The 25,939-nt window shown below is 38.2% G+C and overlaps 1 protein-coding gene across 4 annotated transcripts in view; it reads left to right on the top strand.

The window, feature by feature from the left end:
- The window catches only part of SENP6 (SUMO specific peptidase 6), a 107,195-nt gene that overhangs the window by 41,585 nt on the left and 39,671 nt on the right, over positions 1–25,939 (top strand). For 3 of the 4 annotated variants that reach the window (XM_073224351.1, XM_073224349.1, XM_073224352.1), the window contains exons 6-8: positions 311–331; positions 9,938–10,008; positions 17,903–18,051. In XM_073224351.1, coding sequence (XP_073080452.1) covers positions 311–331; positions 9,938–10,008; positions 17,903–18,051 — 241 coding nt within the window. The remainder of the gene's footprint in view (positions 1–310; positions 332–9,937; positions 10,009–17,902; positions 18,052–25,939) is intronic. The other variant, XM_073224350.1, reaches the window with a different exon arrangement.

The following is a 25,939-nucleotide window of genomic DNA, read 5'->3' as shown; positions in this document are numbered from 1 at the left end:
TAACTACTTTCTAACATAAATCCTCAAATGTTTGGTTAAATAAAGCTCTTTCAAGAATTTTTCATACCTTTGTACATCCTTTTTCTTCCTAAGATATGTTTAGATATAAATTGTTTTCTGTATTGACAAAAACTGAAGAGCAATTTACATATCTGACAAGATTCAAAACATAGTATGTACTACATATATAAAATGTGTTTAAAATAAATTATAGAGTTTTGCCTGTTGACTGCAGTTTACTGAAACTACAATGCTGTATCAAAAATGAGGTCTTGCCTCTTACATTTTTTTTTCTTTTTTATGTTTTAAGCAATCTGGACCAAAAGGAAAGGTAAGCTTAATATTGATGAAATTAGAGCATGGATATTAACAGTAAGATATCAGATTATTTATATGCTTTGGAAAGTATCCATTGAATTAGAGTTTATCATTAGAGCTTGTTACTTATTTTAATAAAACGAACCAGTAATAGTACAGCCTGGTATTTGATTTAATGTGGGTAGTGTTTTCACCATAATTCTCAGTATGCATTTTTCCATGAGTGGTTATTATAAATTCATACTGACTTGTGACCACTTTATTTTTAAAAATAGAGTATTTTAATGCATTAGTAAAGTTGCTTTCATTAAAATCTTGTTACATTTTAGTATTAGTTGTGTTTTTACACTTCAGTAGAGTGAGGGAGGAGGGAATTAGAGCGTCTTAATCTTAAGCTCAGAGTTGAAGCTCTGACCGTCAGATGTATTCCTCTTCTAACCCGAACATTTTAAACAGAATTTTATGATCCCTGTTCCCTTTGTAATATCACTAGCAGACACAGAAATGTTAATGTAAATAACATGGAAGTGAGTTTTTTAAGAACACACATTTCTTTAAATAGTGAAATGGTTGTAATTATTCTAAAGCAGATGTCCCTAAGACTTCTCTCAATGTACATATTTAGAATTTTTGTATGTATGCGTATCTCTCTCTTTTTTTTTTTTTACTTTTGCTTTTTATGAGACCTCCCCACCAAAACAAGTTAGCAGCCCTTTCTTTAAACTCATACGTACTTTTCATGTAATCATTGAAGTTCAAAGGAAGGAACATTCTACTTTTTTTTAATTATATAATTTTAACTCTATGAAATGCATGCATTTATTCCATCTTACTTTATGTAAACCAAGTTTCTGAAATACAAATTTGAATATGATCCTGTCAGCAAAAAGTTTATGCATATTTTATAATTCTTAAATGATTCACAATTACATTTTTATGGATGGATTATATAAGTATTTTACCTACCTATCTCCTTGGACAGAAAAATTATTTTACCATTATGTCTATTTTTCTCTTTGAATAAACCATTATTTCTTGTCAGATACTTACATCTTTTAAATTTTTGACTCATAAGTGACTTTTTTTGGGAAGGCCATTATAGTAAGATGTTTTTAATAAAACTGTAAAGAATATACATTAAATGTTCTTCATACTAACACATATGAAACAGACTCTTATACAAATAAACAAATACTTTCCTGTATGCTGTAGTAGATGAAATTATCATTATACTGTTTCAGAATACTATAAAGATCTTAGAGTATTTCTCTCTTTTACAATAGCCTTGGAGGGTTTATAATTGTTTTTTTTCCCAGTGTTTTGACTTCTTACTCATTTTTCTGTAGCAGAAATGTATTAATATATTAATTGGTACTGTATTAATTGATAATCTATTAATTGATACATTCAACAAATATTTCAGTGATTATGTGCCAGGCACTCTTCTATGAGCAGAACAGAACCCCTGTCCTCTTGGGCTTACATTCTTGTTAGAATAATACTGTAACGGGAATCAGAAAATGGAACGGTAAGCAAGCAGCAATACCAGTAGGCACATCACTTACTCTAAAACAGGAATAACATTTGCCCAATTTTAAAGGAGATTTTTTGAAGAAAAAGTAAGTTGATTACTTAAAACTGACTTATACACTGTAAATTTGACATTTCTGTAATAGTAATAGTTACCGAAATTCTTTCCATCTTTTATAAGATTACCACCAGGGACTAGATATGAAGCAGCAATTGTTTATAAAATGTCTTATAATGAATACACTTGAGTGCATTATTCAGCAGCTTAGGTACTGTTAGGTGGAACTTGGCCCATTAATCCTTTGGGTCCTTACTTAAAATCATCTTGTGTTCAGCTTTGTCAGAGAAACTGAGAAGAACTTTTGCACCAGTAGATTTTACTTTGTAAATTCTTCTTACATAAGCTTTTCCTCCCATCTTGTGAACACTAAGCCACATCTTTTTTCTAATCTTTGAAGAGTAATAGAAAATTCTTTATCTTTATCTCTTAACACAAGGGTCTGTAAATCTCTGAAATCAATGATTTATTTATAAGAGAAGGTTTATCTAATAAACAAGTTAGGTAGTTGTGGATGATCGCTATTTTCCAAGGTTTTCCCTCCTGCACTGTATGCTGGACACAGTAAGGTGTGGCCTAAGTTTAAAACCAATCTGAAATAAATAATAAATAACAATATTAATACCCAGAGCTTGAAAACTCAAAAAAAAATATTGCTGCCATTTTTCTTTGTTGTGGGTGACTCTCATGGCTTGAATGACTCAAACCCTTTTTGACTCGTGGACGGACGAGTCGTGAGCACGGTGCTGAGTCGTGGCACCAGCGACCAGGAATACTTAATTCAGGATTTGAACTGAGTTTTTCTTCCTCCATAAATAATCTGTTGACCCATTTGTTGTAAAAAGTATGTGCATTTTATAGAGAATTTTGAAACAAAATGGTATAAAGGTGAAAAGAATATAATAAAAGAAGTTACATGAACTGTTAGACATTTATGTAAAGGATGTGTTTGAAAAGACAAGTATAATTGGAGATTTTATAATTTTTTTGAAGCTCAAAAAATAGAAAATTACATTATTAGGCTCTTGCTGGATTTCTTTCCCATCTTATTTTGAATATTCACCTGACAGTGTGTCCTACCATTTTTCCCTGTTATTAGGTTGCCTTCTAAAAATGATTTTTAATGATTGAATAATAGCTTGTCCTGCAGATATACATAGTTTATTTACCCATTAGCCCATTTCAGGTTGTTTTTCACTATTATATGACACACTAATGAACAACTGTGCCTGTATGTTTCTAAATGCATCTCAAGATGAGTCTCTGGGAAAAGTCTGGGCCAGGTCACAAACGTTTTTAATGCTCTTGATAAAGTACTGCAAAATTGTTTTTGCACAGAGGTGGTACCAATTTATAATATGAAAATTGCTGTCTCAAGATCTGAAAATGAAATTATATTTAGATGATACTGTCTTCTTTTGAATTATAGAGTCATCTGAAATCTTAGAAGAGTTGAGCAAGATGACAGGCTATAAGACTAATAGTATTAATAATTAAATTTACTTCATTTTCACCTCTAATCAATTGGAGTATATATTGGAAAGACAAAAATTTAATTCACAGTAGCAACTAAAATATCTACTAATTAATGATGTGAAAACCGTTTATAATTGTATCTAAAGAACCTAATCTGCATTTTATAGTGTATGTTCCTGGTTGGTTTTTTGATACCAGTGCTACTTAAAGTAATTTAATGCAGTTTTAGTCAAAATCTTAGGGACTTTGTTATTTTAAGAAACTTGGCCAGTTGATTTTAAAGTTTATTTAGAAGTGTAAATATTCAAGAGGAGCAACAGAGTTACTCTTTTAAAAGAAGAATAAATGGGGAAGAAGAGAATGACTTGTCTTGCTGCACAATAAAATATACTGTGAAGAAAACAGTGATTGACTAATGAAACACTAGAACGAGAGCAGGAAGTCAGACAGTAAGAGTGGAGTCCAGGCACATCAGTTCCCAACCAAACCGTCCAAACAACAAATACAGGTTTAGGGTGCCTTTCAGATGCGTGAAGTGGACTACTTGTGTATCAGCTGGCGGCTTCATTTCTTTTAAATCACTGTATGACGGCTCTGCATGGCAGCCAGAGGCTCAGTCTTGACATCACTGTCCCTGTACAGGAATGTTTGTACAGTTATTTGACCTGATAAATACACTTCTGGTTGCCTACTGCCTTTCAGTTATACATGTTTACTCACTCCAAGTATTTAGACAAGACCCCTGCACTCCTGTAGTCAACATTTTGATGCACGAAGACTGATAATGAACAAGGGAGACGTGAATGACGAATCCTGGGTGAAAGGTGATTGAATGGGGTGGTAGCGGTAGCTTGGCCCCTTCAGACTGCCTGTCAGAGAAACTCTTCTGCCGAGTAACATTTAAGCGAGGAATAAATGAGGAGTCAGCCATGCTGTGATCACAGAGATGGCTTTTCCGGGCCGGGAGGAGGTGGTGCTAGGTTACCAATGCAGGAAGGAGTTTAGCTGTTCTAAGAACAGAAAGAAGGGCCCCTACGGCTGCAGCTGGAAGCAAAGGGGAAATGTTATCAGGTGAATTTGGTGAGGGTCAGCCAGGACCTAGACCATAAAATAAACTTGTCAGTAGATCTGAAGGGTTTGAATTTTTTAGTAAGTACACTCATTAGAAATTTTCGAGACGTTTTAGGTAAAGAAGTGTCATTACCTGATAAATCTTTGGGATTAAAAAAAAATCTTTATGATTTATAATTTGGCACAAATTAGACTAAAGGCACTCAAGGCTGAGCTTGCTCCACTTTCAAATAGAGCTGTGCTGTGAAGGAAAATCAGTACTAGCCTGTGGCCCAGTATTCTGAGCTGCCTCAAGCAAAACCTAGGAATCGGGGAGGCAGAAGGGCAGAGGGCAAAGCACTCAAGGCCTTTTGGGGAGAGGGCCCGGAGAGGTAAGGTGGGGAAGTACAAGGATCTTAAGTCTCTCGTCCCAATAAGGATGCAGTAGAGCGTCTTGCTTGAGAAAATAGTTGGCATTCTTGATAACATGTTAATGGATAAAACTTCACAACTGGAATAGGGTTGAGAGAGGAAGGGTAACTGTTAAGTAGGGGGGGAAACGAATGATTGTGCAATCCAGTACAAATAGGGGGAAAGAGGAAACAATAATAAATGCAACTATAAAAATCAAGCAACTAATGAACTGAAAGGAAAACATGAAATCTCTTAGTTGTAGTTATGATTAGGTTGAGTATATTTTATAAAAAACCTGGTTGGATTAAAGCCAGCTGTATTGTGTTTGCAGAATCAGACAAAACATTTGTAAGAAAAGCAGTGTTTAGAGTAACAAGAGATGCACACAAACAAGCAGAATTATAATAACAAATGAGATAGAATTAAGGATTAGAAGCAATAAATAGGAGGAGCATATTTTCGTAATGGGCACAGTCTGCAAGAGTAGCACCTACATGTGTAAAACTCTCCTAAAATATTTTAAATGCAAAGTTTTTGATTATAGTACAACTGTGGGAAATTTTAATACATCTCTGAAAATTACACTGATTTATGAGTTACACAAGTGTGGAATAATTGATTTTGACTAAAATGAATATATTTGATACATCTTACAGAAATTTTCATCTTTTGAGATCAGTTAGAGCAATAGAAACATTAATAAAAAGACCTATCATTAAAACCAAGCAAAATACAAACATACCCAGCACCCAGATGCTGGTCCCTAACCCCACTCTCTGATGATAGGAAGTGTGAAGAATGGCTGATTGCAGGGGGTGGGGTAGGGAGAGCAAAATCAGTGTGAAGCATCTTGTCATGTCAGAAGCCGGGCACATGCTTGGGAACAAAAGGGTACTTGCTTCAACAGTACATACATTAGAGAAGATTTTCATGGCCCCTGTACAAGAGTTATGGACAGACAAGCGGAGTATTCCATATTCTTGTAGATTTTGTTACATACATATTCCTAGAGTAAACTAAAGAATGAGGTCACCTCACAGGGACTCAGGAGCCAGCTGAAAGAGCTTCCAAGGGTGGATCATAACCTAAAGTATAAAATAAATGTTCATGAATCACATTGATGTAAATGATTGAATTAATCTTTTATTTATTGAGCTGCCCTAGGATTTTACAAGCTGTGTAAAATGAATTAGGGGAAATGGGCAGCTGTTAGAGAAGAATTCTGAATAATATGTGTAGATACTCTACTGTTCACGAAGTGGAGCTTACTGCTCCCATCCCTTTTGTGGGCTAGACCGATCACCTTGCTTTCAATTAGGGTGTAATAAAGGGAAACTAGTAACTTAGGAGTGGAGAAACCGCATCACACTACCTTAACCAGATGATCAAGGTTGAGGAGATAAGTTGTGTTGATACTATGTATCCCTGATAACGTCAGGATGAGAAGGGCACTTCACCTCCGTGATCTGTCCCAAGCCCACCACGTAAGTCTGCTCATGAGAAACACACCAGACAGATTCACCCTGAGGGGCATTCTACAGACTAAGTGGGCAGTTATCTTCCCGGGAGCCAGAGTCATGAGAAACAATGAAAGAGTGCAGAACAAAAGAAGAAGCATGATAACCAAGTGTAGTTAGATCCTGGATTGGATTCTGGAACAAAAAAGGGGTGTTTGTGGAATAGCTGATGAAATTCTAATAGTCTGGCATTTAGTGAATAGTAATGTGCTGTTTCTTTTGTGACGTTTGATGGTCATGAAGGTGTTCTAATGAGCATTATAAGGAACTGGGACAGGCTTATTAGGGAACTCTGAATTGTCTTTTCAGCTCTTAGGCAAATCTAAAATAATTCCAAAACTAAGTTTATTTTTTAAAAAAGACTGAGGGCTGAGGCCTATCTAACATTTAATGAGCATGGCAGTCTCATGTTAATTCTGCACAGAAGAAAAAAAAGTTCTTCAGCTATTTTGTACATCTTGTAAAATGTGTCCATTAAGGTGACATTTTCTCTCAAACTTCTACTCAGAACACCCTCAGAAGCAAAAGAATCGTTTTACCTTGTAGATGACAGGTGACACGGACACTTCTCTGTCCCTTTTTTGAGGTGAGAAAAAATAACCACTGAGGAGTTAAGTCCCACACTTGAATTTCATACCAGTTTGGAGTTTGAAATTTCAGTATGTGTAGAATGATGGAGACCTCAAACCAAGAAATTAATGTAAAATTTGATTTTTGACCACTTAACAAACCATTTTTTTAAACTAAATTTTAAAGAACACATGATAACTTATGGCTGGAAAATTCTTTTAATTATCAAACTAATGCTACTTTTATCTTGAAATTCAACTTAAGATATGCTTATATTTCGGTAACTTATTCATTATAATGAACTTTTAAATATACAACTTTATTTCTGTGTGTAGGGAAATGTAGCAAATATTGGATTTGCTAAACCTTATAGACTGGCTATAAGGTGTGGAAATGCTGGCAAGTATGCATAATAGTTTATTAACACTACATTACAGGACGTGATAGGGTCATGGGTGCTACATGATACAGTCACTGTTTGTTCCTCATTAACAGTTCATGGTTCAGTGCACTAGGTCCGACGGCAAAGAGCACAGAGCATTAAAGCAGCATCCTCATCAGCCCCTGCGCATCTGTGATTCGTGGCCTCAGTTGGTTTATGTCCGTCCCTACTGAGTAAACCTGTGCCTATGGCACACCCCAGGAGACCCCAGAGCACCCTAGGATAACTAGTCAAACAGGTGGAAGCTGACAAATCCAACATACCTGTTACGTCTAGATTTTGTGGCCACTCTGTCAATTATTTTCTTAGCTGTTAATCTATAGTAGTTTTAAAGAATATGTACTGTTTGTGTTGTCAGCTGTTTTAAAAATACACACTACCTGGAGTTTTTGGAGTTTACCTTAACAGTGTCATCATATTTAGCTTCAGATTCATTGCCTGTGTTGAATTTTGAAGTTTGTGTCTGTTTCTCTCCAAAGTGTACAGTTATAAAAATTAGAGATTAAAAAACTGATTATTTGATTTAAAGAGATGGTATTATATCCTCTGTAGTGTGAAACTGCATGGAATATAAAAAATGTGTTTAATTTTAAGCTTAATATAGTTAGGAGCTGATAAACCTACCTTTTTTCATAGCACCCACTGGTAGTGCTCCTATCTTTAAGGCAAACTCTCATCTTCATAATTCATATCCTTATGAATCTTAAAATTTGGACAGTGTAGAAATTGGTGTAGTTTACCATGATTCAGATTCTGGCGTTGTTATTTAGTAGTTGTGTGACAATGGGCAGGTTAATTAACCTCATTGGCCTCAGCTTCCCCCCGTTTATGAAGTGCTAATAAGCAGCATATACTTTCTAAGGGTCTTGTGAGGATTGACGTGACAATAGATACAAAGCGCTCAGAACAGTACCTGGCACATGACGCTGTTTGCTCGCAGCCGTTACAGGCACTCTGTCTGCTCTCATCTCGTTCTCCTGCCACTTGCATCTGTGCAATTTAGGACTTTGACTAATACAGCGTGACTCTGAAAGCCTTACAGGAAAATGCCTTCAGGATTTTGGTTTAATCAAATATTTCACTTTGTTATTACCATCACTAATGTGAATAAATTTACAAATTATAGAATAAATTCTTATTTTTAATTCCCTGGAGAAATGAAGGGAATGTGTTTTTTAATTTTTTTGTTAATCTGCAGTTACATGAAGAACATAATGTTTACTAGGCTCCCCCCTTCACCAAGTCCCCCCCACATACCCCATTACAATCACTGTCCATCAGTGTAGTAAGATGCCATAAAATCACTACTTGTCTTCTCTGTGTTGCACAGCCCTCCCCGTGTCCCCCCCACACTATACATGCTAATTGTAATGCCCCCTTTCTTTTTCCCCTTCCTTATCCCTCCCTTCCCACCCATCCTCCCCAGTCCCTTTCCCTTTGGTAACTGTTAGTCCATTCTTGGGTTCTGTGATTCTGCTGCTGTTTTGTTCCTTCAGTTTTTCTTTGTTCTTATACTCCACATATGAGTGAAATCATTTGGTACTTGTCTTTCTCCGCCTGGCTTATTTCACTGAGCATAATACCCTCTAGCTCCATCCATGTTGTTGCAAACGGTAGGATTTGTTTTCTTCTTATGGCTGAGTAATTGAAGGGAATGTTTTTAGAAGCTTTAATTTAGGGTGGAAAAGTGGCTGTTGAGCTCTACTGCACTTTTTGCAGATCTCCTTTTTAATGCTTTTATGTCACAATTATCTATAGTTTTTGTTTGGTTTTTTTTTTTTGCTTTTCCTCAAAGTATATATTTGGACTAAAGTATTTTTAAAATCCTTGTTTAATATGGATTGTGTTCAAAAACCTGAAAATCAATTGTATATGATGTGGGACAATGTAATTTAATATTTTTAAATGTAATTATATCCCCATAATGTAATCATAAGGCTAAAATACTTGTTCTATGATTGCTGACTTTGTGACATGCCATTTTTTGTACTGATTTTGGAATTGTCCTCAAGGTTAGTGTTTTATGCACCATTTATTCCTTTATTCATAGATTTTTTTTCAACAACTAAAAAACATTCACAGCAAAATTAGGCACATTGAGTATTATTAAGCTGAGTGACTTTTTTACTAAAAAAATATGTTGATAATAAAGTATTATGAGTTTTCTTTAAATGCGGTTTTTATGAACTGATTATGAAGTCAGTTCCAAAAGAAAAGTTTCAAAGTTTTGTGCATTGGGGGAATAAATATGTCACTTCCCAAAGGTGACTACTTGGAAAGGACAGTAATTTGGATTCATTATTACTAAATATTTATTTGAAAGTCTGCCTGCTGTGGGCTCTGATAGATTGACAGTCAAAATGAACTATGGTCACTGCCCCTAGCAATCTTAGATGTATTAAACTTAGTATGTTTGTGCAATATAGTTTTATTATTTTATAGTACTGCTTTTTATATGGCAAAGAGGCTATTATTTGCTCTTAAAAACTTAAGTATTCCATCAACTTTTTCATTTTGAAAAATGTTTTCTGTTAGAATAAAACTATAAATTTCCTTTTCTAGGAAAGAATACCCACCTCATGTCCAAAAATTTGAAAATAATCCTGTAAGGTTATGTCGGCCCCAAGGTGTGGGTAAGTGTACAGTTTCAGTTGTTGAACCTTTGAAGGGTTTTAAGTAGTTGTATGAAAGGTAGAAATAGATATGATACCAGCTTTAGAAGATTCTCAGGCATAGTAGAAATATGTGGATAATCACTTTTGTAACTGGTTTGGAAATTTATTTAACTGTGACCTGAAATCATCAGAGAATCGTTGCACATTCAGGTGATTACAGTTTGAAATCTTTGATTATATTAGCTTTTTTGTTAAATTCAAGATCCAAATATTAACTGTAGATGGGTTATAGCTTCGAAGTTTTGTTGAATGTGTTATAGTCTTCTGTCATGTAATTTTCTTGATTTAAATGGTTTTGATTCTAAAATTGAGCATGCATTGGGTAACCACTGAATTTAAAAAAGACCATACCTGATACAAGATGTTGGAAAAAAATTGTAAGTAGAAACTTAGATAGGGGAGGGATAAGGGGGAAAAAGGCCTTATGATTAGCAGACATAATGTAGGGGTGGGGGGGCACGGGGAGGGCTGCGCAGCCCAGAGGAGACAAGTAGTGACTCTACAGCATCTTCCTACGCTGATGGGCAGTGACTGTGATGGGGTGTGGGGGGGGACTTGGTGAAGGGGAGAGCCTAGTAACCATAATGTTGCTCATGTCATTGTACATTAATGATACCAAAAGAAAAAAAGAAAGGAAACTTACATTGGCAAATCTTTAAGTTACTGATGCTGATGCAACAATGTAGTAAGGGCATGAACCCCCTGCAGTAGAAAATCCATGGATAAATTCTGACTCCCCTTAAACTAGTAATAGCCTGCCGTATACCAAAGGGGTCATTCAACTTCACATACAAAAAAGGGTAGAAAAGTAGAAAAAAATGGGAGGGTTGCACTTGGCGGGGCCAAGACTCCCAGCCTCCTTCCTCTGAGTTCCCTGCCTGGGACTTGCTTCCCCTGTTGCCCTTAGGTCCTGGAGCTCCTCTCTGGTCCAGACAGCAGTTGGTCGCTCAGTGAGCCAGAGGACGGCACTAGTAACACCGCAGTTGTGGCTCGATCCCTGGACAGACCACTGCGCACGGTGTTTTTCTTTCTCCATTTCTATTGACCAGTGGAACCTGCTGCCTGATAGCCAGTTACAGGGGCTATATGGATGTTAAAAAAGTTAATGAATAAGTGGATCTAGGTAATTCAAACTTGGGTCATGCAAGGGTCAAATATGATTCATATACACAGGTAATAACTATAAATTTCAGGGGAAGGATATTGGTATATTCAACCTCTAAACTTTGATTGTAGCTTCTTCTATGTTTACTCGGACATAGGAGAAATGCTATAGTAATACTGCAGGTCTTGTTGCTTAAAGATTGCATTGTTTTTAATTAAAATATCATTGATATATAATCTTATGAAGGTCTCACATGAACAGCATTGTGGTTTCAATGTTCACTCATATTATCAAGTCCCCCCCACCGCCACTATTGCAGTCACTGTCTTATCAGCGTAGTAAGATGCTAGAGTCATTACTTGTCTTCTCTGTGCTATGCTGCCTTCCCCGTGTGCCCTACTTATATCGTGATTGCGAATTATAGAGCCCCTTGATCCCCTTCTCCTCCCTCCCCAATCATCATCCCCAACTCCTTTCCCTTTGATAACCACTAGTCCATTCTTGGGTTCTGTGAGTCTCCTGCTGTTTTATTCCTTCAGTTTTTGCTTTATTCTTATACTCCACAGATGAATGAAATCATTTGGTACTTGTCTTTCTCCGCCTGGCTTATTTCACTGAGCATAATACCCTCTAGCTCCATCCATGTTGTTGCTAATGGTAGGATTTGTTTTCTTCTTATGGCTGAATAATATTTCATTGTGTATATGTACCACATCTTCTTTATCCATTCATCTGTGATGGACACTTAGGTTGCTTCCATTTCTTGGCTATTGTAAATAGTGCTGCGATAAACATAGGGGTGCATATGTCCTTTTGAATCTGGAACCTTGTTTTTTTCAGGTGAATTCCTAGGAGTGGAATTCCTGGGCAAATGGTATTTCTATTTTTAGTTTTTTGAAGAACCTCCATATTGCTTTACACAGTGGTTGAACTAATCTACATTCTCACCAGCAGTGTTGGAGGGATCCCCTTTCTCTGCATCCTCACCAGCATTTGTTGTTGTTTGTCTTTTGGATGGTGGCCACCCTAACTGGTGTGAGGTGATATCTCATTGTGGTTTTAATTAGTATTTCTCTGATAATTAGCAATGTGGAGCATCTTTTCATGTGCCTCTTGGCCATCTGAATTTCTTTGGAGAAATGTCTGTTCAGCTCCTCTGCCCATTTTTTAATTGAGTTATTTGTTTTTTGGGTGTTGAAAGGCACATGAGTTCTTTATATATTTTGGATGTTAACCCCTTATTGGATATGTCATTTATGAATATATTCTCCCATAGTGTAGGATGCCTTTTTGTTCAGTTGATGGTGTCTTTTGCTGTAGAGAAGCTCTACAGTGTAATGTGGTACCACTTGTTCAATTTTTATTTTGTTTCCCTTGCCTAATAAGATGTGTCCAGGAAAAAATTGCTCATGCTTATGTTCAAGAGATTTTTGCCTATGTTTTCTTCTAAGAGTTTTATGGTTTCATGACTTACATTCATGTCTTTGATCCATTTTGAGTTTACTTTTGTGTATGGAGTTAGACAATAATCCAGGTTTATTCTCTTGCATGTAGCTTGTCCAGTTTTCCCAACCCCAGTTGTTAAAGACACTATCTTTTCTCCATTGTATATTCATGGCTCCTTTATCGCATATTAACTGACCATATATGCTTGGGTTAATATCTGTACTCTCTAGTCTGTTCCATTGATCTATGGGTCTGTTCTTGTGCCAGTACCAAATTGTTCATTACTATGGTTTTATAGTAGAGCTTGAAGTTAGGAAGCATAATCCCCCTAGCTTTGTTCTTCCTTCTCAGGATTGCTTTGGCTATTCGGGATGTTTTTTTAGTTCCATATGAATTTTATAAGTATTTGTTCTAGTTCTTTGAGGAATGCTCTTGGTATTTTGATAGGGATTGCTTTGAATCCATAGACTGCTTTGGGCAGGATGGCCATTTTGACAATATTAATTCTTCCTATCCATGAGCACGAAATATATTTTCAAGATTGCATTTTATTTTAGTATTTCCTTAATTTTTTTTAAAACATTGAGATTTTAAACCCTAGGATCTGTAGTTACTGGCATAGCACCTGGAATATTTTTCTCCTAAAAAGGAATCAGTCTTTCTGTAGCTCTTAACACCTGAGGTAATTTTCTCTCTTTTCCTTTTTTTCCCTTTATTTTGCATTTAAGCTGCACTTAATATGAATTTTGATAAGTTATAGCCCTGTTACTTATTAGCATTGATAAGCATCTCTCTAGGGTAAAATTAAAGTTGGTAAACAAGTATGATCTTTGGTCAGATCACATTTCCTGTTGCTTTTTTGTTTGTTCCTTGTATATATTTTCTAAACATGTAGAGTAATAACAGTTACATAATCATATAAATTAAGATGTCTCATTCTTTCCCCTACCTTTTCTTTCATTTCTTAAACTTCTTGCTTTCTCACCTGTTCTTTGCATCCTTGTCAAAGAGAATAATAGACAGTATACACAGTCTCTGAATGAACATTTAACTGCATTTGTAGTGTAATTACATTATGATTATAATTTAAATCACCTGATTTAGCACTATTTAACTTATACACAGAAGAAAAATATCCCCTCACCCTTGACCAGTCAGGACCAGTAACCCTTGACCAGTTATTAGCATCTTAATATGTAACATCTCAGACTTTTTTATGCACATATACCCATTTTTTAAAAATGCATTCATACTACTATACTGTTCTTTAACTTGCTTTTCTACTTTTTCATATTATGTGGTTTCTGTAATCCCATTAAAAGATTATGGGATGTCCAAAAGATAAGAAAAAGCAAATGCTGTTGAGGATGCAGAGAAATGGGAACCTTCCTACAGTGTTGGTGGGAATGTAAATTGGTGTAGCCACTGTGGATAGTATGGAGGTTCCTCAAAAAACTAAAAATAGAAATACCGTATGACCTAGTAATTCCATTTCTGAGAATTCACCTGAAGAGAATAAAATCACTAATTTGGAAAGACATATGCACCCACCCCTATGTTTGTTGCAGCATTATTTACAAAAGCTAATATACAGAAGTAACCTAAGAGTCCGTCAATAGATGAATGAATGAAGAAGAGGTGGTACATATACACAGTGGAATATTATTCAGCCATAAAAATAAAAGAAATCCTCCTATTTGCAACAACATGGATTCATCTAGAGGGTATTATGCTCAGTGAAGTAAGCCAGGAGGAGAAAGACAAATACCATATGATTTCACTTATTTGTGGAATATAAAAACAAAGCAAAACAGAATGAACAAAACAGCAGTAGACTCAGACACTGAGAAGGGACTAGTGGTCACTGAGGGGGTAGGTGGGTGGGAAAGGTGAGGGGGATAAAGGGACACAATAATTTGCAATCACAATAGAAGTTGCTCATGAGACAGTAGTACAGCATGGGGAATATAGTCATTGAATCTGTAACATCTTTCTATGTTGATAGATAGTAACTGCACTAGAGGGGGTGAGGATTTAATAATATGGGTAACTGTTGAACCACTGGGTTGTATCTTTGAAACCAAGGTAAGATTGTATATCAGTGATACTTGAATTAAAAAAAAAAGAGAGTGGGATATGAGAGGAAAATCAGCCTGGAAAACTGAATTAAAGGAAGTTTAAAATCAAATGGACGAGGGTGTCTATGGTAGACTTATTTACAGTTTTATGTTCAAGTCTCTGTAATCATTTTTTAATGAATGCATGGTGACCCATTATATTTACCATAATTTAGATTGTTTTCAGTGTTTCAATATTATATATTATAATTAATCCAGCACATTCATTTTATGTATTTTATCTATTTTTTTAGATCAAATCCCTAGAAATAAGATGTTCAGCTAGGGAATCCAGCAGGAAATATCTTAGTCTTGCTATTCCTACTCTACTGGGCGGTCTTGGGTGAACATGTCACACTCTCATCCTTGAAAGAGGCGTTCAGCGGAAGCAAGCTTGTCACACAGGCCCCGCGTCGGGCCCCTCCCTGGAGGGGTGTGGAGGGGGTCTGGCAGCTGTGTCACGGCTTCGCAGCAGCGGCCTCCATGATCAGCTCGTAAAACCGCCACGAGCCCTTTGTTGAGCATTTGTCGTTCCCGGACCAGTCAAGTTTTAAGTCTTTTGCCATTTTATTTTTCTGCCTATAGTTTGAGATTAGCTAATTTTCAGTGGAGTTACCATAATCTTCTCAACTCGTTTTTCTATAGAAGGTAGAATTCTAAAGATATTCTTAATTCTGATGTTAATTTTTTACGCTTACTGTCTTTTTATAGATCTGCTTTCCCACACACTGTCAATCGTTTGCCATACCTGCATGGCACATTGGTTTCAAAAGTTTCTTTTTAGAATTCCTAATTATTGTCATTCTTTGCCATTTGTTTTTCCTTCAGAACCTTGTAGATAACCTTGTTAAGGGTTCAAGATTGGGATCAAGATTGTAAAATAATTTTTCTCTATTAGTAAAAATCTTCAGATTCTCTCAAAACCTGGGTGCACTTGTTTCCCCCTTTGTTAATTATGATAAGAAGTTGAGAAAATATGACACAGACATGATGAGACAGCTGTGGTGGAGAGAATAGGGTGTTTATGTGATCAGGTGTGAAGTGATAATGGTTTTTTAAATGTCAGTCTGCAGGCAAGCTGTGGTGGAGAAGTGATACAGGTACATGTTTGAGCAAAATGATGTGCCAAGATACTATGAGGATTACAAGATTGATGAAATATGTTTATAAGGGAAAGCTCTCCTGTACCAAAAAAGTTTAGTTCGTAAGGCCGAAGAAACTTGGAGGGGGCAAAAATGTTTTAAGACAGTTTTGTAAATTAAATTATGCCAATAATTGGCTGTGTATTCCTGATAACTGTGTATACTTTCTGAATTCCAAATCTTGTCTGCCTACATTTTTATTTAGTGCTGCATTCTAGTTCTTTAATATTCATTTGTGTAGAAACTGATTTTTATATGTAACCAGCCTAAGAAGTGAGGAGGCCCTCCTAGTAGTATTACTACCACATGGAGGCTCTGGGCTGGAGCGGCTTTCTGCAACCTCAGGCATTAGTACTTGGTAGCAGGTTTGGGGAGGCTGAGTCCATATGTTTCCAGATCTGAGTGAATCAGTATTTCTGTGTGGCAAACTTCAGCCATTTTAAGAGGTGACATAGTAACAGCATCCCTTCCACTCATGTAGTTTTGTCTTTTTTTAATATGTTGTATAGTTTTACCTTTTGTAATGTGATTCATGAATCCAGTCAACATTTTCTGAGCCCTTAGATTGTGCTGTTTCTAGCACTGGGAAAACACATGACTAAAGCATGATTTGTGCTCTTTGAGAACAGACCCTGTAACGGGAGGAAGCAGGTCGGTGCACACAGTTACAGTAAAAGCAGGTGGGTGCTGACAGAGTCCGGAGCAGGTGCTGGGGTAGTCCCAGGAGTGCTTGATCATGCCTCGTGTTGGGCAGAGGGAACCTCTTCACAGAGGAAGGCTTGAATTCACTAGATAGGCGGGAACTTTGCTTCAAAGAGAGCAGCACATATGAAGAGGGTGAAAGAGAAAAACCAAACCCTGGAGAGACGTACTTCTGAGGTGGTTGGTTTGCATGGCAGATGGGCATCGACGACCAGTGCTTGCCAAGAGACAGAGTTTAGAATTTTCTCCTTAACTACTAGAATCACTAAACGATTTTAGGTACTGGACAATGGTCACACTTCTGTGTCAGGGAGATCAATTTAGGTCAGAGTAAAACATCTGAAATGTAGTGGCAGTGGGGTTGGAGAGGAAGGAAGGAATTCTGAAGTTATTACTATTAGAATTCCCTTGGATATGAGGAAGGGAATGCAAGGAGAGGTCAGTGATTATTTAGATTTTTAGTTTTGGTGTCCAGGAAAATGAAGGTGGCTGAACTGTGCCAAGGCTGAGTAGGAGAGATCAGTTAGTGGAACTCGGTGATTACACTGACCATTACATAACGTTCTTAACACATTACTGCACATCAAACTCAGAAATACTAGATAATGTTGATTTTTATATGTAGATAATCTTTAGAAAAACCAGAAGAGGACATTTAAGACTGAGAGGTGAAAGTGTCCAGCTAGCCGGGCCGCGTGGGTGTGTGGCCGCAGCCGTGATGTCAGGAGCAGGTTTGGTCTGTGTGCTTAGATCTGTGCTCATGAGGTTGGATTGTGATGATATTGTAAGTTGTCCTGTTTTGGACTTCATTAAGTTGTATATATATATCCTAATTATATGTCTTCAGTGAAAATTTTTAGACTTACGTGGAAAATAATGAGGAATATTGTCTTTTGTGTTTCCTAAACTTAAAAAATCATTAGGTGGGGATAGTTTGCTTTTCCTTTTCAAAACTGTTCTACCCAACATTTGAATTCAAATTTTTCTCATTACTAATCTTAGAAGAATAAGTAATTTAGAAGAAAATGTGTGGGGAAGGCTGGGGGTGACTGCAGGCAGCGCTCTGCCCCTTTGCGGGATGAAACCAGCTGCAGGGGTGTCGGTGCCTTGGTGGGAGGCCCCTGGTGGCCCTGGCCGGCGTGGGCGGGCTCAGCGGGGCGGCGGACGTGGCTGGAGGCTCTGACCTAAGTTCGGGTCATCCTTTATTGCGCATGTTGAAACATTATTTAACCCAAGCATGATGATTTGAATAATACACATTAGCGTTTTTTCATAGCAAAGGTCATGAGGAATTTATAAAATTTAATTTCAATATTTTTGTTTTTTTCTCCTTCCTTTAGATCGTATAGTGAAGAAAACAGAAGAATCTGAATCACACTTGGAGTCTGAAATTAAAAGAAAAGTATCACAAAAACGTCACAGTACAACGTATCAGTGTACTCCATCTCCTCTGTCTACTGCTAAAAAAAAATGTTTGACTGATTTAGAGGTGGGTGGGGAAATTACTTGTTTTTGCTCATCAGTTGGTATGTTTAATATTATTTTTACTAATTAAATATTAGGTGACCTTTTCTTATTGGACTGGATGAGACCTAGAGAAATTACTCAGGCAAACTTGTCTACCTTCATTAGATTGTTTTATTTATTTATTTACTTATTTGGCACACTTTTCAAAGTTTATTGTACACACAAACATAATAAGAACTATAAAGGAGGGCTTCCCTCCCCTTCCTTGTACGCACATTGATTCTTGGTGGTCTTATGTAGATCTGGACTTATTTTTTTTTTTTTTTTGGTATCATAAATCTACAATTACATGAGGAACATTATGTTTACTAGGTCCCCCCCTTCATCATGTGCCCCCCACAAGCCCCATTAGTCACTGTCCATCAGCATAGTAAGATGCTGTAGAATCACTACTTGTCTTCTCTGTGTTGCACAGCCCTCCCCATTCCCCACATTATACATGCTGATCATAATGCCTTCTTTCTTTTTCCCTGCCCATATCCCTCCCTTCCCACCCATCCTCCCCAGTCCCTTTCCCTTTGGTAACTGTTAGTCCATTCTTGGGTTCTGTGATTCTGCTGCTGTTTTGTTCCTTCAGTTTTTCTTTGTTCTTATACTCCACAGATGAATGAAATCACTTGGTACTTGTCTTTCTCTGCCCGGCTTATTTCACTGAGTGTAATACCCTCTAGCTCCATCCATATTGTTACAAATGGTAGGATTTGTTTTCTTCTTATGGTTGAATAATATTCCATTGTGTATATGTACCACATCTTCTTTATCCATTCATCTACTGATGGACACTTAGGTTGCTTCCATTTCTTGGCTATTGTAAATAGTACTGCAATAAACATAGGGTTGCATATGTGTTTTTCAAACTGGGCTGCTGCATTCCTAGGGTAAATTTCTAGAAGTGGAATTCCTGGGTCAAATGGTATTTCTATTTTGAGCTTTTTGAGTGCTTTCCACAATGGTGGAACTAGTTTACATTCCCACCAGCAGTGTAGGAGGGTTACCCTTTCTCCACATCCTCGCCAACATTTGTTGTTGTTTGTCTTTTGGATGTTCGCCATCCTAACTGGTGTGAGGTGATATCTCATTGTGGTTTTAATTTGCATTTCTCTGATGATTAGCGACGTGGAGCATTTTTTCATGTGCCTGTTGCCCATCTGAATTTCTTCTTTGGAGAAGTGTCTGTTCAGCTTTGCCCATTTTTTAATTGACTTATTTGCTTTTTGTTTGTTGAGGTGCGTGAGCTCTTTGTATAATTTGGATGTCAACCCCTTATCGGATATGTCATTTATGAATATATCCTCCCATACTCTGGGATGTCTTTTTGTTCTACTGATGGTGTCCTTTGCTGTACAGAAGCTTTTTAGTTTGATATAGTCCCACTTGTTCATTTTTGCTTTTGTTTGCCTTGCCCGGGGAGATATGTTCATGAAGAAGTCACTCATGTTTATGTCCAAGAGATTTTTGCCAATGTTTTCTTCTAAGAGTTTTATGGTTTCATGACTTAGATTCAGGTCTTTGATCCATTTCGAATTTACTTTTGTGTATGGGGTTAAACAATGATCCAGTTTCATTCTCTCACATGCAGCTGTCCAGTTTTGCCAACACCAACTGTTGAAGAGGCTGTCATTTCCCCATTGTATGTCCATGTCTCCTTTATCATTTTTTAATTGACCATATATGTTTGGGTTAATGTCTGGAGTCTCTAATCTGTTCCACTGGTCTGTGGGTCCATTCTTGTGCCAGTACCAAATTGTCTTGATTACTGTGGCTTTGTAGTAGAGCTTGAAGTTGGGGAGCGAGATCCCCCCAACTTTATTCTTCCTTCTCAGGATTGCTTTGGCTATTCGGGATCTTTGGTGGATCCATATGAATTTTTGAACTATTTGTTCCAGTTTGTTGATGAATGCTGTTGGTAATTTGATAGGGATTGCTTTGAATCTGTAGACTGCTTTGGGCAGGTTGGCCATTTTGACAATATTAATTCTTCCTTGCCAAGAGCATGGAGTGAGTTTCCATTTGTTAGTGCCCTCTTTAATTTCTCTTAAGAGTGTCTTGTAGTTTTCAATGTATAGGTCTTTCACTTCCTTGGTTAGGTTTATTCCTAGGTATTTTATTCTTTTTGATTCAATTGTGAATGGAATTGTTTTCCTGATTTCTCTTTCTGTTAGTTCATTGTTAGTGTATAGGAAAGCCACAGATTTCTGTGTGTTTAATTTTGTATCCTGCAACTTTGCTGAATTTCGATATTAGATCTAGTAGTTTTGGAGTGGAGTCTTTAGGGTTTTTTATGTACAATATCATGTCATCTGCAAATAGTGACAGTCTGACTTCTTCTTTACCAATCTGGATTCCTTGTATTTCTTTGTTTTGTCTGATTGCCGTGGCTAGGACCTCCAGTATTATGTTGAATAACAGTGGGGAGAGTGGGCATCCCTGTCTTGTTCCTGGTCTCAGAGGAAAAGCTTTCAGCTTCTCACTGTTCAGTATAATGTTGGCTGTGGGTTTATCATACATGGCCGTTATTATGTTGAGGTACTTGCCCTCTATACCCATTTTGTTGAGAGTTTTTATCATGAATGGATGTTGCATTTTGTCGAATGCTTTTTCAGTGTCTATGGAGATGATCATGTGGTTTTTGCCCTTCTTTTTGTTGATGTGGTGGATGATGTTGATGGATTTTCAAATGTACCATCCTTGCATCCCTGGGTTGAATCCCACTTGGTCATGGTGTATGATCCTCTTGATGTATTTTTGAATTCGTTTTGCTAATATTTTGTTGAGTATGTTTTCATCTATGTTCATCAGGGATATTGGTCTGTAATTTTCTTTTTTGATAGGTTCTTTGCCTGGTTTTGGTATTAAGGTGATGCTGGCTTCATAGAATGAGTTTAGGAGTATTCCCTCCTCTTCTATTTTTTGGAAAACTTTAAGGAGAATAGGTATTATGTCTTCTTTGTATGTCTGATAAAATTCTTCAGTAAATCCATCTGGCCTGGGGGTTTTGCTCTTGGGTAGTTTTTTGATTACCGCTTCAATTTCGTTGCTGATAATTGGTCTGTTTAGATTTTCTGTTTCTTGGTCATTCTTGTAAGTTTGTATTTTTCTAGGAAGTTGTCCATTTCTTCTAGGTTTTCCAGCTTGTTAGCATATAGGTTTTCATAGTATTCTCTAATAATTCCTTGTATTTCTGTGGGGTCTGTCGTGATTTTTCCTTTCTTTTTTTCTGATTCTGTTGATGTGTGTTGATTCTCTTTTTCTCTTAATAAGTCTGGCTAGAGGCTTACCTATTTTGTTTATTTTCTCAAAGAACCAGCTCTTGGTTTCATTGATTTTTTTCTATTGTTTTATTCTTCTCAATTTTATTTATTTTTTCTCTGATCTTTATTATGTCCCTCCTTCTGCTGACTTTAGGTCTCATTTGTTCTTCTTTTTCCAATTTTGACAATTGTGACATTAGACTATTCATTTGGGTTTGTTCTTCCTTCTTTAAATATGCCTGGATTGCTCTATACTTTCCTCTTAAGGACGCAGCTTTCGCTGCGTCTCACAGAAGTTGGGGCTTTGCGTTGTTGTTGTCATTTATATCCATATATTGCTGGATCTCCATTTTAATTTGGTCGTTGATCCATTGACTATTTAGAAGCATGTTGTTAAGCCTCCATGTGTTTGTGAGCCTTTTTGCTTTCTTGGTACAATTTATTTCTAGTTTTATACCTTTGTGGTCAGAGAAGTTGGTTGGTAGAATTTCATTGTTTTTGAATTTACTGAGCCTCTTTTTGTGGCCTAGTATGTGGCCTATTCTGGAGAATGTTCCATGTGCACTTGAGAAGAATGTGTATCCTTCTGCTTTTGGGTGTAGAGTTCTGTAGATGTCTGTTAGGTCCATCTGTTCTAGTGTGTTGTTCAGTGCCTCTGTGTCCTTAATTATTTTCTGCCCGGTGGATCTGTCCTTTGGAGTGAGTAGTGTGTTGAAGTCTCCTAAAATGAATGCATTGTATTCTATTTCCTCCTTTAGTTCTGTTAGTATTTATTTCACATATGCTGGTGCTCCTGTATTGGGTGCATATATATTTATAATGGTTATATCCTCTTGTTGGACTGAGCCCTTTATCATTATGTAATGTCCTTCTTTACCTCTTGTGACTTTCTTTGATTTGAAGTCTATTTTGTCTGATATTAGTACTGCAACACCAGATGCTTTCTTCTCCCTGTTGTTTGCATGAAATATCTTTTTCCATACCTTGACTTTAGGTCTGTGCATGTTTTTGGGTTTGAGGTGAGTCTCTTGTAAACAGCATATAGATGGGTCTTGCTTTTTCATCCATTCTATTTTTTTGCGTCTTTTGATTGGTGCATTCAGTCCATTTACATTAAGGGTGATTATTGAAAGATATGTACTTACTGTCATTGCAGGCTTTAGGTTCGTGGTTACCAAAGGTTCAAGGTTAGCTTTACTATTTTATTGTCTAATTTAACTCGCTTGTTGGGCTATTATAAACACAGTCTCGTGATTCTTCATTTCTCTCCCTTATTTATCCTCCTCCACTCTTTATATGTTAGGTGTTTTATTCTGTACTTTTTTCTGTTTCCCTTGACTGCTTTTGTGGGTAGTTTATTTTTTGCCTTTAGTTAATATTTGGTTGTTCTGCTTTCTTTCCTGTGATTTTATTATCTCTGGTGACATCTATTTAGTCTTAGAAATGCTCCCATCTAGAGCAGTCCCTTTAAAATACCCTGTAGAGGTGGTTTGTTGGAGGCAAATTCCCTCAACTTTTGCTTATCTGGAAATTGTTTAATCCCTCCTTCATATTTAAGTGATAATCGTGCTGGATACAGTATTCTTGGTTCAAAGCCCTTCTGTTTCATTGCATTAAATATATCATGCCATTCTCTTCTGGCCTGTAAGGTTTCTCTTGAGAAGTCTGATGATAGCCTGCCTGATGGGTTTTCCTTTGTAAGTGAACTTTTTTTCTCTCTAGCTGCCTTTAATACTCTGTTCTTGTCCTTGATCTTTGCCATTTTAATTATTATGTGCCTTGGGGTTGTCCTCCTTGGGTCCTTTCTGTTGGGAGTTCTGTGGGTTTCTCTCTTCTGAGAGACTATTTCCTCCCCCTGTTTGGGGAAGTTTTCAGCAATTATTTCTTCAAAGGCACTTTCTCTCCCTTTTCTCTCTCTTCTTCTACTGGTACCCCTATAATGCAGATATTGTTCCATTTGCATTGGTCACACAGTTCTCTTAATACTCTTTCATTCCTGGAGATCCTTTTATCTCTCTGCCTCGGCTTCTCCATGTTCCTGTTCTGATTTCTATTCCATTAAGGGCCTCTTGCATCTCATCCAGTCTGCTCTTAAGTCCTTCCAGAGATTGTTTCATTTCCGTATTCTCCCTTCCAACTTTATCCGTTAGCTCTTGCATATTTCTCTGCAGCTCCATCAGCATGGTTATGACCTTTATTTTGAATTCTTTTTCAGAAAGATTGGTTCAGTCTATCTTCCCAGGCTCCCTCTCGGGGATTGTCTGTGTGATTTTGGTCTGAATCAAATTTTTCTGCCTTTTCATGGTGATAGAGGTAGTCGTGGGCAGTTGGTGCGTATGTCAGCTGGGAAAACAAAGTCCCTTCTTGCTTGCTGTCTGCCTTCCTTTCCTGTGACCTCTAGTGGCTTGTGCTGGGCAGCTGCCCACCAACGGGGCCTCTGATTCTGGCCCGGGCGGCTGCGGTGGAGGCTCCGGGCAGTTGCTGTGGGTGCAGCTGCTCTCAGGCTTCTTCTCTGCTTTGGCGGGGCTGCGCCGGAGGGGTAGTGGGCAGGAGGCTGTTTATCGCCATGAGGGGCCTCAGAGCTTGGCTGCCTCCCAGGGGATTAGGGCGCCCAGAGTTCCCCGGGATTCCCAACTGCTAGGCTGAGTGTCCCGGAACGTTTCCGTCCAGCTGTGGGGTCCCTGTCCCTTTAAGACTTTCAAAAGCACTTCTGTCTCAGGGGCGCTGGTTGCAGGGACCCGCTCGCAGGTTTTACTGTTGCATTTCCCTGATATCCAGCACACCAGCACTGTGTGTCTGTGCTCTGGTGCGGATGGCTGGGGCTGGGTGCTCAGCAGTCCTGGGCTCCCTCCCCCTCCCTGCTGACTCCTCTCCTCCCTCCTGGAGCTGGGGGGAGGGGCGCTCGGGTCCCGCCGGGCCCGGGGTTTGTGCCTTACCCCCTTCGCGAGGTGCTGTGTTCTCACAGGTGTGGATGTGGTCTGGATGTTGTCCTGTGTCCTCTGGTCTCTCTTTTAGGAATAGTTGTATTTGTTGTATTTTCAAAAATATGTATGGTTTTGGGAGGAGATTTCCGCTGCCCTACTCATGCTGCCATCTTGGCTCCTCCTCTGATATTGTTTTTTAACTATTCAAAATCTAGAATGTATATTTTTCTGAAAATAAATTACCAATACCTTCCTGCAGCATACTCTAAGTAATTTCTCTCAACCAGAAATTTTTTTAATAATTTTAAATTTACAGAAAAATTGGAAAAATAATAGGCTATCTACATATTCTTCTACTAAAATGCTCAGTTTTCTACATTTGCTTTATCGTTCTCCCTCCCTCTGCCTGCTTTCCACCTCCCCTGCCCCACCTGGGGGTGTGTGTGTGTTTCTACACCATTTGACTATAAGTTACAGGCATGATACCATTTACCACTTAAGATTTCAGTGTATGGTTCCTTAGTAAAAAAAGATTCTCCTGTATAACCAGCGTGCACTGTCAAAGTTTTTAAAGTAACATAGAATCACCATCTAATCTGTAAGCTCCATTTAAATTTCACCCAATTAATGTTCTTTATGGGAACAGGATCCAGTTCAGGATCATATGTCACATCTAACTGTCATGTTCTTCAGTCTCCCTTTATCTTTCATAATCTTGGTATTTGTGAGAAATACAGGCCACTCACGCTGTACTTCAGTTGGGTCTGTCTGGAGAGTCAACTTTTATCTTCAGATGTACTCACCTAGATCGGCCCACTAGTCACTTAGTAGGTGTTCCTGAACTCATTCATCAGTATGCCTACTGCAAGGTGGGGCTTTCCCGCGCTGCCACAGACCTGTGAGTCGCTGTCTACCCCGGAGCAGTATCCCGGGGCTGCCCTCGTTGCGGTGCCCAGACCGCCCCAGGCTTGGCCCCTGGGAGCTCCCCCGCTGCCCGCTCTTCCTTTTCGCTGTCGGCACCGTCTTTGATACTCGCTTTTTAGTGTGACCAGGTGGCCTAGACCGTCTTCGCTCTGTCTCGGCTGCGTGGCGTGTCTCTGAGGAGCTGCTACTCCTGTAAGTAGAGGAGGATCTGGGCTCCGGTTGTGCTCGTTGCTCCTGCCAGTCATTCTTGGGCCCTCGCAGTGGACAGCTGGGAAATGGACGCGCGTGTGTGTTTGTGAGAGAGAATGTCTAGCACAGATGGAAATCCGTGAGTTCACACTGGGAGTTCCCGTTACGCTTCAACAGCACAGTGTTTTTCTTGGCTTTTTCTAATTCGCATGTTTGTCACTCCCTTCTCGTGACGGAGAGAAACCTGACTCCTGTCGTCACCTGTGTATTTCCTCATTTGCTCTGCCTTGCACGTGACCTGTCTCCTGGCATGCCAGCCTGCACTTGGCCTCGGCCATGCTGGCATCGCCACTGCAGGGCTCCTGCTTGGCCCAGGCAGGGGAGAAGGAGAAAAGAAGGCTGCTCTCCAAGCACACCATCCTTCCTCCACTAGACATGCCAGATGAAAACAGCTTTTTTTAACATCTAAGATAAACCTTCCTTCTTTTATTCCTTACCAGCATGCCAGTTGCTCTTACTCTTCTTACATCTTCTTAATAAAGATGAAAAATAGATTGTAGCC

Source organism: Manis javanica, chromosome 16 (genome assembly GCF_040802235.1).
Source record: "Manis javanica isolate MJ-LG chromosome 16, MJ_LKY, whole genome shotgun sequence".
NCBI classification, from domain to species: Eukaryota; Metazoa; Chordata; class Mammalia; order Pholidota; family Manidae; genus Manis; species Manis javanica.
The sequence above is the reverse complement of the archived record's forward strand: the minus strand, read 5'-3'. Positions and strand labels throughout refer to the sequence as shown.